The 13,891-nt window shown below is 38.0% G+C and overlaps 3 protein-coding genes across 8 annotated transcripts in view; 2 read left to right on the top strand and 1 right to left on the bottom strand.

Annotated features, from left to right (window-relative positions):
- The window catches only part of LOC124861401 (NACHT, LRR and PYD domains-containing protein 4C-like), a 609,184-nt gene that overhangs the window by 103,869 nt on the left and 491,424 nt on the right, over positions 1–13,891 (top strand). The window lies entirely within an intron of this gene.
- Positions 1–13,891, bottom strand: part of LOC124861391 (NACHT, LRR and PYD domains-containing protein 3-like) — a 923,911-nt gene that overhangs the window by 810,601 nt on the left and 99,419 nt on the right. The window lies entirely within an intron of this gene.
- LOC124861430 (oocyte zinc finger protein XlCOF6-like) lies at positions 1,035–13,575 on the top strand. 3 transcript variants are annotated; one of them, XR_007036617.1, is made up of 5 exons: positions 1,035–1,344; positions 2,382–2,567; positions 7,571–8,266; positions 12,966–13,070; positions 13,449–13,575. XR_007036617.1 is itself a non-coding variant. In XM_047355211.1 (4 exons), exons 1-4 carry the CDS (start codon positions 1,206–1,208, stop codon positions 13,016–13,018), a joined length of 1,074 nt encoding a protein of 357 aa, XP_047211167.1. In that variant the 5' UTR covers positions 1,035–1,205; the 3' UTR covers positions 13,019–13,411. The 3 variants fall into 3 exon arrangements, 2 of the variants coding, with proteins under 2 accessions (XP_047211167.1, XP_047211166.1); XM_047355211.1 differs by lacking the exon at positions 13,449–13,575 and having other exon boundaries at positions 12,966–13,411; XM_047355210.1 differs by lacking the exon at positions 13,449–13,575 and having other exon boundaries at positions 7,571–13,411.

The following is a 13,891-nucleotide window of genomic DNA, read 5'->3' as shown; positions in this document are numbered from 1 at the left end:
CAGATTCTTCAAGATAATCCTTGGTTCTCAAACATAAACATTGCATGGTAATGTTGCATCACTCTTTCGGTCATGATTTTCAATCATCTTTAATCAACTTGTTTATATTGTACATAGCCCATTAGTTTTCGTTATTCTTTAATTCTGCTTGGTAGTTTAGTTGGATTGTTTTAGCATAGTAAAGAGTTTGTTGATTGAAATATGTTTGACTTTAAATTGACTTATTTTTATTAATAAATTCTTGTATTTTAAGAAATTGTGTGAATTCATTCCATATATGTGCAGAGTTTATGCTGTTCAATAATGTCAGAGCTCGTCTCACACCTTTCTATTTTGTCCTAATACCATCGCCTTACTGGGCTGGTATTCACAGGACAACCCTTAACAGACCGAAATATTATTTGATAAAATATTAATATTAAATATTAATTAATATTCTCAGATTCATAATCACATCAAGTCAAAGGGTGGTCACACCACACATGGATTTGATTTAGATTTCTCTTTTGTTCATTCATTTCATTTTGTTGGTTGATGAAAATAAATGATTAACACTTCCATTTTTGAAAGCATTCTTTGTTTACAGCATTTTTTCACACCCGCCTAAAACTTTTGCTCAGTACTGTATTTTCTGCTTTATCCTGAATAAGGTGGATAATGTATTTTTCTGATATTTGAACATGTTATGTCCCTAAATATGATCAGAAATTGTGAGAATTAATCACTTATCCATTATTATTTTGCACAAATGCAACTTTTCTAGACTAAAATCTCCCTTTATTGCAGTCTACAAGGATTCTGACCTAAATGTAAATGATATCCAAACCTGTTGAAACAAGAAAGCAGGTAGAACTAGAAATATTTGTTTCCTTGGAAGTTTGTTCTAATGTTCAAATGTTTTTCAATCTTTGGGGCCTCCTGGCTCATTGCTCGGCATTTTAATTGTTACCTTGTCTCAACAAATTTCCTCCGTATTTTGAAATATTCACTTTGAAACATCGTGTTTGGAAGCAATTGTAAAAACACACGTGCAACAGTAATACATAATAACAACAATACATTTATTTCCGGTTCCGCTGGCCCCGCCCCCTCTTCCCAAACACGTGGATCTCTTCCGGGTTCTTCATCCTTTGTTCCCTGTTCGTCAGCAGCCCAGAAGCGGGAGTGTTGATAAAGCTGTAAGAGAGCTGCAGCAGCAGCAGTTGATGAACTCTGGAAAGAAGTCCAGCAGCTTGAGGAACATCTGGTCAAAGAAACTGGAGGGAAGCAGGAGCTCAAACAGCGGCAGGACGCAGCAGAGGAAGAGACACCAGATGATGGATGATGTTTTCCAGCCCAGATTAGGTTTGGATGTTTCCTTCTTCATGCCAACTGTGTGGATGGTAGTTAAAGTTTAGGAGCCGTTTTCAGTCTGCTGGTGGATTATTCCTCTGAATTAGAACTCGTTGTTAGGATAGTGAAACATCAGCAGGAGCTTCTGGAGCCCAGCTCAGAAATATTAGAGTTTGAAACGACAGAGGATCATCTAACTGCGGTGAAGTGAGCCGATATAAGTCAATGGATCTGATGTGTGTATGTTTTTAAAAATGACGATAAAATAATAAATGCAGGTTTTAGCAGTTATTTAGATTTCCACAGACTTTTCCTAACATCTATTTTTCTTGTCATCAGGTTAGAAACTATGTGATGTTTTTACATCATTTTCCACAAATATCAACATCCAATAGAGGAAAATGTGTCCATCCTCTTTTTTTCCTCATTATTTTAGAACCTAAAAATAAAATAGGTTCTTTAAAAATAAAAACACATTTTAACATAGTAGATATTTATCAGAAATTATAAGTTGTCTTTTTTAAAAGGTCATGTAACGTTTGTGTCTTTAAATTAGTTTTATGTAGCTGATATAAAAGTGATACTTAATAATTAAAGCTACAACTAATCATAAAATAGAATAGATCTCATGGGTTCTGATGGATTTCCCTCAGAAACTGTCCACTAATGCCGCCTGATGCATATTTCACACATTGAAGGATTGTTTAAGGAACAACTAGTTGTTGGTTTATGATAAATTATGTCTCCTTTTTCTTATCACTGCACTAAATGATAAAATGTGTTTATTTCTGGTCTCTGTGCTGTATTCATATGAACAATCTCTACGTCACAAACCATTTGCTTCACAGCAAAACTCAGGCAATTATGTTTTATATAATAGTGATTTAATTCAGGGGTTAAATATGAGATTCTGCACATGACCTAAACTGTCAGTTCTTGAGGTTCAGTTTTCTCTAAACTGCTGATCAGATGTTTTTCTCTAATGTGAATCTTTACCAGCTTAGAAACATGAAGTTAAAGTTGTTCATAATGCATGTAATGTGTTTCAGTGCTGCCAGCAGATGTTAAAGAAGAGGCTCCTGAAGAACAGAGTCCTGATGTGGATCAGCAGGAGCCAGAGTCCCTCCAGATAAAGGAGGAACAGGAGGAACTCTGGACCAGTCAGGAAGGAGAGCAGCTCACTGTGAAGGAGGAGACTGATACCAGGTTTCCATTAACTGCAGCTCCTATCAAGAGTAAGGATTTGTTTGTGTGTGTGTCTCCTGTCTGGCAGCTAACAGTCTGGTGCATCTGGTTGTCTTTTATGATCAAAAGTAGATTTGCTTCACAAAAAGGACGAAGAAATGAGGCGTTTCGTGAGCTGAAACTGATGGGAAAATACGACGCAAACAGAATATAAAGATATCTACGCAGAACCTGGAGAGACTAAATTAAACTGTTCTGCTCTCCTACAGACTCAAAGTTCACAACAAAATGTATTTAAAGGCTAAAAAAGAGGATTTTGCAGATGTCTCCTTTAACTCTGCTCTTAATGTGCATGAACCTGTTCTTCTGGAAGCTTCCAGAAAACTCTGTAATTAGTTTCTTAATTTCTTGGACAAGGTTGACATTAGGGCCTGTATTTCTCTTCCCTCCTATGACCCGTCCATCTTGGTCACCTGCCTCGCAGTCTTTGATCACTGGGAGCCTTATTTCCTTTCCTCTCTAGAGACACTGGTTATCAGTAGAAAACCATCTGGCTCCCCCTGTGATGTTCTTCCTCCACGTCGTCTTAAGGAGTTTTCTTCTTCTATTGGCCTCTTTATCCTTAAAGTTATTAATAGTAGTTTGACCTCCAGCGTGGAGCAGAACAATTTTAAACATACTATTGTGAAATCTGGCCTCAATCATTTTGCTTTGTTAAGCTTTAGGCCGATCTCCAAGTTACCCTTTTCTGTCCAAAATTTTGAAACAACAGTTTACAACCAGCTGAAGCCTTACTGGATAAATATATGATTATGGAAGTGTTCCAGTCTGGGTTTAAAACTTACCACTGAATCGGCTCTTTTAGGGATTTTTGATGATGTATTCTTAACAACGGATTCTGGGAACTGCTTTTAGATTTACCAGCTGCTTTTGATCCAGTGGAACATAACGTTCTCATCTCCAGACTGGAGCAGTGGGTGGGCATCACTGGCTCAGCTCTTTAATGGTTCAGGTCCTACTTCTCTGATAGGAGTTTCTGGGTTATGGTGGATGATTTTACCTCCCCTGGGGGGTACCTCAAGGCTCCATTCTTGGTGCCCTGAGGTTGTGTTTTATTTTTGTGCTGATGACTGTCAAGTCTATTTCCCTTTAAAACATAATGTTTCTGATTAGCCTCTCCTTGATTGTCTTAGTGACATCTGGGCACTAAAATTTAAAACAGGTTTGAATGTCCCACCCCAGTAGCAACTTTAATTCTGCTTCGTTGTTACATCAACTACCTCTCAGCGGTAGCCCGAAGGTCCTGGGTCTGACTCCCCCTCCTCATTTATCTTCTGCATGTAGCTTTGATATCTCTGTTGACCAGGTGCGTAGAGAGCTTTAAAAGCTTCACCCTCGGAAATCTCCTGGTCCTGACGGTATCAGACCAAGGGTTCTGAAGGCTTGTGCGGGTCAGCTGAGTGGAGTGCTGCAGTACCCCTTTGTTATGAGCCTGAAGCAACAAAGAGTTCCAGAGCTATGGAAAACATCATGTCTGGTCCCAGTGCCAATCCTAAAGGACTTCATGGCTATAGACCCATAGCTCTGACCTCCCACATTATGAAGGTCAGAGAGAGGCTGGTTCTGTTGCACCTGAGGACACGGGTGTGTGCAGCCCAGAGTTGGTGCACGTGTTGGGGATAGTATTTATCCTGATATTTAATTCCAGCTCCAGACCTCCTACAGGTAGATATCACCTTGGGCAAGAGGTGCTTATTCCCAAGGTTCCACATCGATGTATGGATGTACTGGCCTTGTGTGTGTGTGTACTTGTACTTGCTGCTGATTAAGAACCATTTTTTGTATTTTTATCGTAAAGTGATGACATTTTAACAAATTGTGGACGTTTCCTGGTCCTCACTTTTTCAATTTCTGATTTTGGGACAGATGTTAGGTTTAGGACTAGGGTATGAATTGAGTTTAGGCCCAAGAAATCAAGGATAATGAATGGAAGTAACTGAAAGTCCTCATGAAGATAGAAGTACAAGGATGTGTGTGTGTGTGTTTGAATGGCATGTTTTGAAATTATGATTATATGATTATGAATATTTAGAAAAAAATAGAATTTAACAATCATAATTAATATATAATGTATTATTCATATCCAAAATCACCCACCGTGTTTAGATATTCAGAATAAACTATGAAAATGTGATTGTTTGGCTGCTTGCACTTAATAATTGGAAGTATTAAGTGAGAAGCATGAACGTGAGGACATGATGAGTGGCTGGGATCTCGTGAGAGCTGTGCTCAAGTAATAACTCAAGTAAAACAAGCCAATAAATTGAAGCCCAACATAGAAACGTTTAAAATACTAACCACTGTCTCATATTTCCCAACAAAACAAATTGGAAGAGGAAACCTTAGACAGCCTGGAGAGCTAGGTTGACAAATGTTTTGACAACATAGTAATGGGCAAAATACAAAAATCTGCATCCATGACCACACAAGCATCAAGATACCCCCGTTCAGAATGCTCGGCCAGCACCTCCACTATCTCTCCAGAGAAAAGCTACGCTGATGTCCTGGACTCTACTGGCAAGAAGCTACCCAGCCTTGATGCTCGTCTTACCCTGGTGGAGGTTCTCCACAAGGAATTTTCAAGCTCTGAGGGAATCTCTGGAGTTCAGCCACAAACAACAAGCTTCGCTCACAGCCAAGAAACAAACGCTGAGGGATAAGGTAAAGAAACGTACCGATGGAATGATGCAGCTGTCTGAAACAAAGAAATGAGGGAAACCATCCTGAATATACAAGCTTGGGGCATGTGGGACAACCTTGTCTTCTCCGGCATCCCAGAACGGGCAGAGGAGGATGCTGAATCCACTATCTGGAAATTTCTCCAAAGTCAACTAAAACTCCCAAGTGACGAGGTTAAAAACATCACATTCCATCGTGTTAACTGGCTCGGAGGTAAGAAGCCCGACAACAACCGGCCTCGGCCATTTGTAGTGAAATTCAGGCACTACAAGCAGAAAGAGCAGGTCAGGAGTCGGGGTAGAGAGCTACGGGGAACGAACTTCAGCGTCATTGACTAGTTTCCAAAGGAGATCCTCAAATGGAGGAGAGTATTATTCCCAATCAGGAAGAAATATATCACTGAAGTGGCTGTAGATAAACTCTGTTAATGGTCAGTTGTTCAGGGACCTGGTTGGATAAGAGGTTAGATAACGCAGTTATAATCTAATGTAAAGCACAGCTCAGCATGATGAAAGCATGTACCTGTAAGGCAGGAGTAAAGAGATTCAAGAAAATCTGATTAAAATCATAACCAATCAAAAGCATGAAGCTTTTAATAAAAGTATCCGAAGTAATTGAAAATCCTCAAAAATAACAAAAAAAGCTTTATATATTATGTACAAAATAATAAACATACGGTATTTTTATCAACAATGTAATAACTATTCTTTTTCAGCTTTAAATTAACACATTTAAATTACTATATACATTTGTGTTTTAGAATATGGTAATTAACACTAGAACTCCCAAGCCCGTCAATTTGATGGCGAGCATTCTGGATGCGAGGCGGTGATGATGTCATCACATTACATTGATCAGAATGTTAGAGGTTTTCTTGCACACTATAAAATGATGGTTTTGACAAGAATTAATAGTATTTGATCAAAAACTATTATGTTTTATTATTATTTAAAAATAGTACTGAAAAATAATACAGAGTAGCGGGTTCATTTAAAAAAAAAAAGCTTTACTAATCTGACCAAAAGCTGGACAGCTCCATGTTACGCCCCCCTTTCACTTCGCGGACATAAACTAGCACTAAAAATGCCTTCAGCTCATCCACACTCATGTCCCAGGAGAAATCATCTCCTCTGCGGGCCTCAGCCAGGATGAGCATTTTGGCATCCACCAATCAGAGGAACGCGGTCTGGGCATCTTGGATCTGGCGCTCTGTCTATATGTTCTGGCTCTGACGCCTCCCTCTACTTTCTTCCTCCCCTACTACTGTCCACACAGCGCCATCCTTTCCTATTTCCTTCTCCTTCCCAGGTGTGCACTCGTCTTGCGATGAAAACGCTGTAAAGCGCAGAATAGATTGTTGTTCTTGGGCTACTATATCAATAACCTAACTTATTGTTTATTTCTTTGTCCATCATCAGTATCTTGATCTGTAGTTTTTCTCCTGCCAGCTGGATTGCTGGGTTTATAGCTGGGCACTGATCACCTGGCTCGTCTCCCTGTCTCTGAACCTGCGCTGATTGTGGCACTGTTGCTATAGTTTATATATTATTAGTTTACTAATCTGTAAACTATAGCCTAAAATGATAAAATTGTTACATAGGCTAGTCTTTTACTACCTTGAAATAATGAGCCACAACTTCTTGCTAACGGGACGACTCGTGTTTTTTAGCCGGGGGAGGCTCACTCTCTGACCCGCTGTCACTGGAACTGAATGCTGACCAAGAACCGTCAGAATCCCTCTCAACCCCAGAATCACGATCATCTAATTTTTGAAGCATTTCCAATGCCTCAGAAAACATCCTTCTAGAAGCTATTTGTAGGATGCCAACAATCTCCTTCTCAGACTACGTTCTAGAGTGGCGGTTGCTAGGTAACGCACGCGCGTATACTCAGCCGCGGGAAAAAAAATATCAATGTAAATAATAGGGCCGTCAAAATAGTGCCTGTGGTAGTTAGAGGTAGAAATACTTAGATCTTTAAATAGAGACATGGGAATACACAAGACACAGGTTTAGAAAATGTCAGGATGCCAGGAAGATAAGAGTTTTAATAAACCAGAGTTATGGCATGTCAAACTTTCAAACCCGTCAAATTGACGGCCCTGGGAGTTCTAGTGTTAAACCATGACACCGTGAAACCAATATATTTACAGTCCAGGTTATCACACCATTGTGGCCTCTGATTTTATCTACTGTACTGTTCACTGATAATATTTATCAGATTCTTTTCTCTAGTTTTAATCTTATCATCTTTGTAACATTGTCAAGATAAAGTTGTTCATTGTGCATATAAAGTGTTTCAATGATGTCTGCAGATGTTAAAGAAGAGGCTTCTGAAGAACAGAGTCCTGATATGGACCAGCAGGAGCTGGAGCTCCTCCACATAAAGGAGGAAAGTGAAGGAATCTGGACCAGCCAGGATGGAGAGCAACTGAATGTGAAGAAGGAGACTGATGATACCAGGTTTCCAGTAACTGTTGTTGATATGAAGAGTGAAGAGGATGAAGAGAAACCTCTGCTCTCTCAGGTTCATCAACACCAAACAGAAGACAGAGATCTTCCAAGAAGCATCTCAACTGACCAGATAAAAGTAGAAATGAAAGAAGAGGACTGTGGAACATCAGTATCCAGCAGGAACCCAGATCTAAATATTCATGGAGGCTCTTCCAACTATTCTGAAACTGAAGACAGTGAGGATGATGAAGAGGATGATGATATGAAGCATCATGAATCTGAGCTTAAACGCTTATCAGACTCTGAAACTGAAGATAGTGAGGATGATGAAGAGGATGATGATGTGAAGCATCATAAATCTGAGCTTGAACCCTTATCAGACTCTGAAACTGAAGACAGTGAGGATGATTGGAAGGAGAGCAGGACTTCAAGATCAGGCAGAAACGCTGTCAACAAATCTTTGAGCTGCACTGAGTGTGGAGGAAAATTTGCTAACAGACGCTCTCTTCAGAGTCACATGACATGTCGTCCAAGATTAACGTCTTCAGATTGTTCTGGTAATGAGACATGTTTCAGAGAAAAGAAAAACATAGATTCACTGACGAAGTTTCAGACGGGTAGTAAAGATTTTAACTGTGGTGAATGTGGTAAAAGGTTTAACTTGAAACGAGATCTCAAAAGGCACACAAAAGTCCACACTGGAGACAAACCTTTTAGTTGTGAAGCATCTAGAACAAGATTTACCTACAAGTCAAGTTTAGGCAAACACATCAGTATTCAGACAGGAGTCAAACCCTTTAGTTGTGATACATGTGGAAAAAGAATTTCCTTCAAGTCATATTTAAACACACACATGAGAATCCACACAGGAGATCAACCTTTTAGTTGTGATGCATGTGGAAAAAGATTTTCCTGGAAGTCAGATTTAAACAACCACATGAGAATTCACACAGGAGACAAACCTTTTAGTTGTGATGCATGTGGAAGAAGATTTGTCTCCAAGTCAGATTTAAACAAACACATAAGAATCCACACAGGAGACAAACCTTTTAGTTGTGATGCATGTGGAAGAAGATTTGTCTTCAAGTCAGATTTAAACACACACATGAGAATTCACACAGGAGATCAACCTTTTAGTTGTGATGCATGTGGAAAGAGATTTAATACCAAGTCAGATTCAAACAAACACATGAGAACCCACACAGGAGACAAACCTTTTAGTTGTGATGCATGTGGAAAAAGATTTGTCTCCAAGTCATATTTAAGCACACACATGAGAATTCACACAGGAGACAAACCTTTTAGTTGTGATGCATGTGGAAAGAGATTTGTGCAGAAGTCACAATTAAACGCACACATGCAAATACACAAAGGGGGCAAACCCTTCGCCTGTGATGCATGTGGAAAGAGATTTTCCTGGAAGTCAGATTTAAACAACCACAGGAGAATCCACACAGGAGACAAACCTTTTAGTTGTGATGCTTGTGGAAGAAGATTTGTCTCCAAGTCAGATTTAAACAGACACATGAGAATTCACACAGGAGACAAACCTTTTAGTTGTGATGCTTGTGGAAGAAGATTTGTCTTCAAGTCAGATTTAAACACACACATGAGAATTCACACAGGAGACAAACCTTTTAGTTGTGATGCATGTGGAAAAAGATTTATCACCAAGTCAGATTTAAACAAACACATGAGAACCCACACAGGAGACAAACCTTTTAGTTGTGATGCATGTGGAAAAAGATTTGTCTCCAAGTCATATTTAAACACACACATGGGAATTCACACAGGAGACAAACCTTTTAGTTGTGATGCATGTGGAAAAAGATTTATCACCAAGTCACTATTAAACACGCACATGAGAATTCACACAGGAGACAAACCTTTTAGTTGTGATGCATGTGGAAAAAGATTTGTCTCCAAGTCACATTTAAACGCACATGAGAATTCACACAGGAGACAAACCTTTTAGTTGTGATGCATGTGGAAAAAGATTGATCACCAAGTCACTATTAAACAGACACATGAGAATTCACACTGGAAATAAACCCTTTGGTTAAGATCTTTATGTGGACTTTTTTGGTTTCAAGTCACAATAGAACAAACGCAAGAATCCAAACTGGAGAGAAACCTTTTGGTTGTGATGAATGTGGTAAAAACTTTACCTTCAAGTCAAATCTAAACCAGGATGATAGAATTTACAGAAAAGACAAACCCATTGCTAGTTATGTTTGCCAGGGCCACCATTCAGCCTAGGGTTTTAACAGATTTAAATGAGAGTGTTTCATCGCTCATAGGTTGGTTTTATGGATTACAGACTTTTTAATAGGTAGAGTCCAGCAGGTTCAACACTCTCTGACAAAACAATTACCAGCACAAGCTATCCTCAGGGATGTGTTTTATCTTCATTGTTATTCACCTTGTACTCAAACTCCTGCAAAAGAACTTTCCCTAATAGACATTTAATTAAATATGCTGACGACATGTCCCTTTTAGACGACAAAGGAGAGGAGCATGGAGTAGTTCAGGCCTTTTCACTAATTGGTGCAAAAAATTCAAGTTGCTATTGACTTCAGGAATCTTCAGTCATTCTCCCCAACCATCATCGATGGAGATCAAATTGAGACTAATGCTAGAAGTACCTGGGCATGGTTCTGGACTGCCATCTAAGGTGAGACTCATGGGCTGACAGGGCAACTTAACGCCCTTAGAATGTCCTTGACTTCTGTTCATCAGAACAGTCCACTTAAGAGGCAGTGTCTTGTTAAAGAAAATTAGTTTAGGATAAAACAACCTAAATATTGTTAATTTCATTGTGTTTAGCTTTTGCTTGTGGTGGTATGAGGCTACCTGGTGAAGCTAATCTGAACAGGCCTCGAAGCCTTAAGGCTAGTTTTATTTGTTCTGTGTTTTAAAGTTGAAACAAACGTTATTTCAATGAGATGTTTTAAACAGTGATGGTCCAATAATGGAATTTTGCTCCATTTTATTTGTGTTTTTGTTTAATCGCTTTGAACTAACCTGCTAAAAATGTGTTCCAGTACTGCTTAAAACATGCTAAAGGTTGTCTTTGCTAGCGGCTAACAGGCTAATAGCCTTGCTTATAAACATGGTATACAGCTTTGTTTACAACAGAGCTTGTCTCATTCGCTTTGTAATCGTTGGGTAACGCACCATCAATGCTTGTATACACATTAATATTTGTATTGTATGGTATTTAAAATAACGTATACAATTATTGAATAAGGTATTTTCTTTGTCTTAGCAGCTGGTGACCTAGATGTGAATCACCACATCTCTCTATCCGTCCATTGGCGGTTCGCCCCCTGGCGTCTTCACATAAAGTTTCTCACTTCCATTTTAAGTGGTAATAACTCTGTTCAACCATGTGCTGAAGAATAATTACATACCATTGAAAATCAATTGTCCCAAAAGGTTATAGATTTCTAATTTAGGAAATTATTCTTTTGAAAATAATTTTATTAAAATAATGTTTTACTTACCTTCCGTTTTGTGTTGTGACTGGTTGTTTTAACATATACCAGTTGTTGCCCTTAAGTACTTTTAAAACTAATTTAACCTCATTCCAGATTCCTCAAAATAAATCCTGGTCCTTAAACCTGAATATCAACACTGAACTATGACATCATTGCATCAATTTTATTGGTCCCCTTTTATCTTTTATTTGTATATAGTTTCATTAGTTTCTGTATTTCTTTATTTTGTTTGGTAGTTTTAGTTGAATAGTTGTAGTCAAGTATTTTTTAATTAACATATTTTAACTTAGTTGTTTTTTTTTTTGTGTTAAATTCTTACATTTTGAAGAGAAGGTGCAGTGAATTGATTCCATATGTATGCAGAGTTTGCTGTTCAGTAATGCCAGTGCTCAAATCACTCTTTCATCTATTGTTCTAATATCACCACCATATTCAGCTGGTATTCACAGGACAATACTTGAAAGGCTGGTTATTTAATTAAATATAAAATAACATCAGCATATTATTGCACAACAACATTTGTTAACCATGCAGTTATATCAAAACATTCTGTTAGCTTTAGCTGTAATAAATTTCATATCATCAGTGTGTTTACAGCAATCTGTGATGAAACATGGAGTGAATCCTTTATTCAATGTAATATTTGACCCGTTTACTCCATTTAATTTATGTTGCTTCTCTGTGTTGGATGTCTTTCAGACTTGTTTTATGATTATCTGTGAATATCCCAAGCTTTCCTCAGTAAAGATTATAATACAGTTTTAAAGTGAAAGTTTATTTTTCAAAACAAGGGTTTTAATCCAACCAGAAGCTGTCTTTTCCCTTCTTTTGCCTCAGAAGCAACAAAACACTGAACTCCACTTTGACAAACTTCTTTAAAACTGTTAAAGTTGCACCTCTACATGGAGTTTGTATTAAGTCTATAAAAGTCACAAATGGCAGATGTGGCACGATTATTGGTTATAGTTTATAGAGCTCTCTTTACCCTACCTGCTTCATTAATGACAAAGCTCTGCCATGAAGTTGAACCTTTTCATTAATAATATGTAAAGACTGTTGGTTAGTAGCTGAAAAAAATCAATGTACCTTATTTGTCAGTTTTTAACTTTTTGTCCTATTTTTTACTTTAATTATGGTTGTTTTATATTTTCTTAGCAAATTAGTCTTACTTTAAAAGAAATTGTTTTAATGTTTCCTGACTCCTTTATTAATTAGTCTTGCTGCAGTATCTTTGTGTTTATGTCTTGGTTTTAAAAGGAGCTATAAAAGCAAGGTTGAATTGAATTAAGCTGTAGATCAATAAATTGTATATGAATGAATGTTTTAAGGAACTTTAACTGTTCTGGGCTGCAGTTGGGTGGATGGGGCGGTGCAGCATGTCTTGTGCCTGCTCCACTTGTGAAAATAAATCTGTTGGGCTTCTTGTTGCGGAACAATTAATATCACAGTAAAGTGGCGTTTAGACTTCCAAATGTCTGTTTAATTCCATATTGATTCTATTAAGTAGATCTTCAGCTCCTTTTTTCAATGATTCACTTTAAGCAGATAATATACAAGCAAATAAGATATGTCCACCTTGTTGTTTTCCCCCTTCTTATCATATGTGTTGAATAATGGAAAAAGTTTTTTATCCAATAGTTCCACCTTCTTTTCTATATGCAATCTGATTCTGAATATATTTAATCTTCCAACTAAAAGTATTTGACAGCAGTTTTCTTGTAAATAAATCACATGATTTTTTAACCTGTGAAAATAGTTGGTTTCATAAAACCTGGAGATGACAGAGTGGACAATGAAGTGACTGGGTGAACTCTGGCCTGGTAGAGAACCATTGATACTTAACCAGTATCTGACTAAAAAAGTGAGTAGTTTTTTGTTGTTGTTTTTCAAACATATTGATTAGAAAAACTTATTTGATCAGTTAACACATAACAAAATCACAGTCAAGGTCTTGATGCAGTTGGCTAGGCTCCCTTACATAGATAACTGTTGGCCAACAGACTGTCTTGTATTCCAGTGAGGATCAGGTTGGATCATTATTGAAACTGATCTCTTCATGATTGAATTATCTTCATATGAATCTAGTTTATTCTGATTTCTTGTCTAATTGGAAATGAATTTGACAGGTTTGTGTGGAAAGTTCTTTGAGATGAGACTAGTTGTGAATTGGTGCTGTATAAATAAACTGAATTGAATATGCAACACTGTGTTTGAGTCTGTATGGTTGTTTGTCTACCAGGTGCTTCTCCATGCCTCCAAGGTCTATCAACGCACACCTACAGACCCCATCGTTGTGTTGTCTTCTATGTTGGTGAAGAGTTTCCTTTTTTCATCATGTAAACCACTTTGAATTGCCTTGTTGCTCAAATTTGCCATACAAATAAACTTGACTTGTCTTGCATTGACCCTCACCTTGTCCTCCTCCGACCAGCCCTTTATTATTAATCAGTAAACTAACCAGCATCTGACCGCAGCTCATGCCACTGTTGATGCTGCTGCAGTATTAGGTTAATTTTCCTATTGAGGAGCAGTTTTCCCGTCCACTTTGAACATGACATCCTCTAGTGCCACTGTCCATGGTGCTGCAGTGTCAGTTTTACTTGCTTTATAATCAGCAGCTTCCAGTCTACAAAGAACCTGACCTCCGTCTGTTCTGATCTTCATAGTTCTGCAGCATCAGTT

Source organism: Girardinichthys multiradiatus, chromosome 24, assembly GCF_021462225.1.
Source record: "Girardinichthys multiradiatus isolate DD_20200921_A chromosome 24, DD_fGirMul_XY1, whole genome shotgun sequence".
NCBI classification, from domain to species: Eukaryota; Metazoa; Chordata; class Actinopteri; order Cyprinodontiformes; family Goodeidae; genus Girardinichthys; species Girardinichthys multiradiatus.
Note: the sequence above shows the minus strand (reverse complement) of the source record. Positions and strands in the feature narration are given on the sequence as shown.

Bases quoted from the DNA above. Each gene is read 5' to 3' on its own strand.
- LOC124861430 (XM_047355210.1), top strand. From the start codon at position 1,206: ATGAACTCTGGAAAGAAGTCCAGCAGCTTGAGGAACATCTGGTCAAAG. The intron at 1,345-2,381 runs GTTTGGATGTTT...AATGTGTTTCAG, and splicing joins TGTTTTCCAGCCCAGATTAG to TGCTGCCAGCAGATGTTAAA. The intron at 2,568-7,570 runs GTAAGGATTTGT...TGATGTCTGCAG, and splicing joins AACTGCAGCTCCTATCAAGA to ATGTTAAAGAAGAGGCTTCT.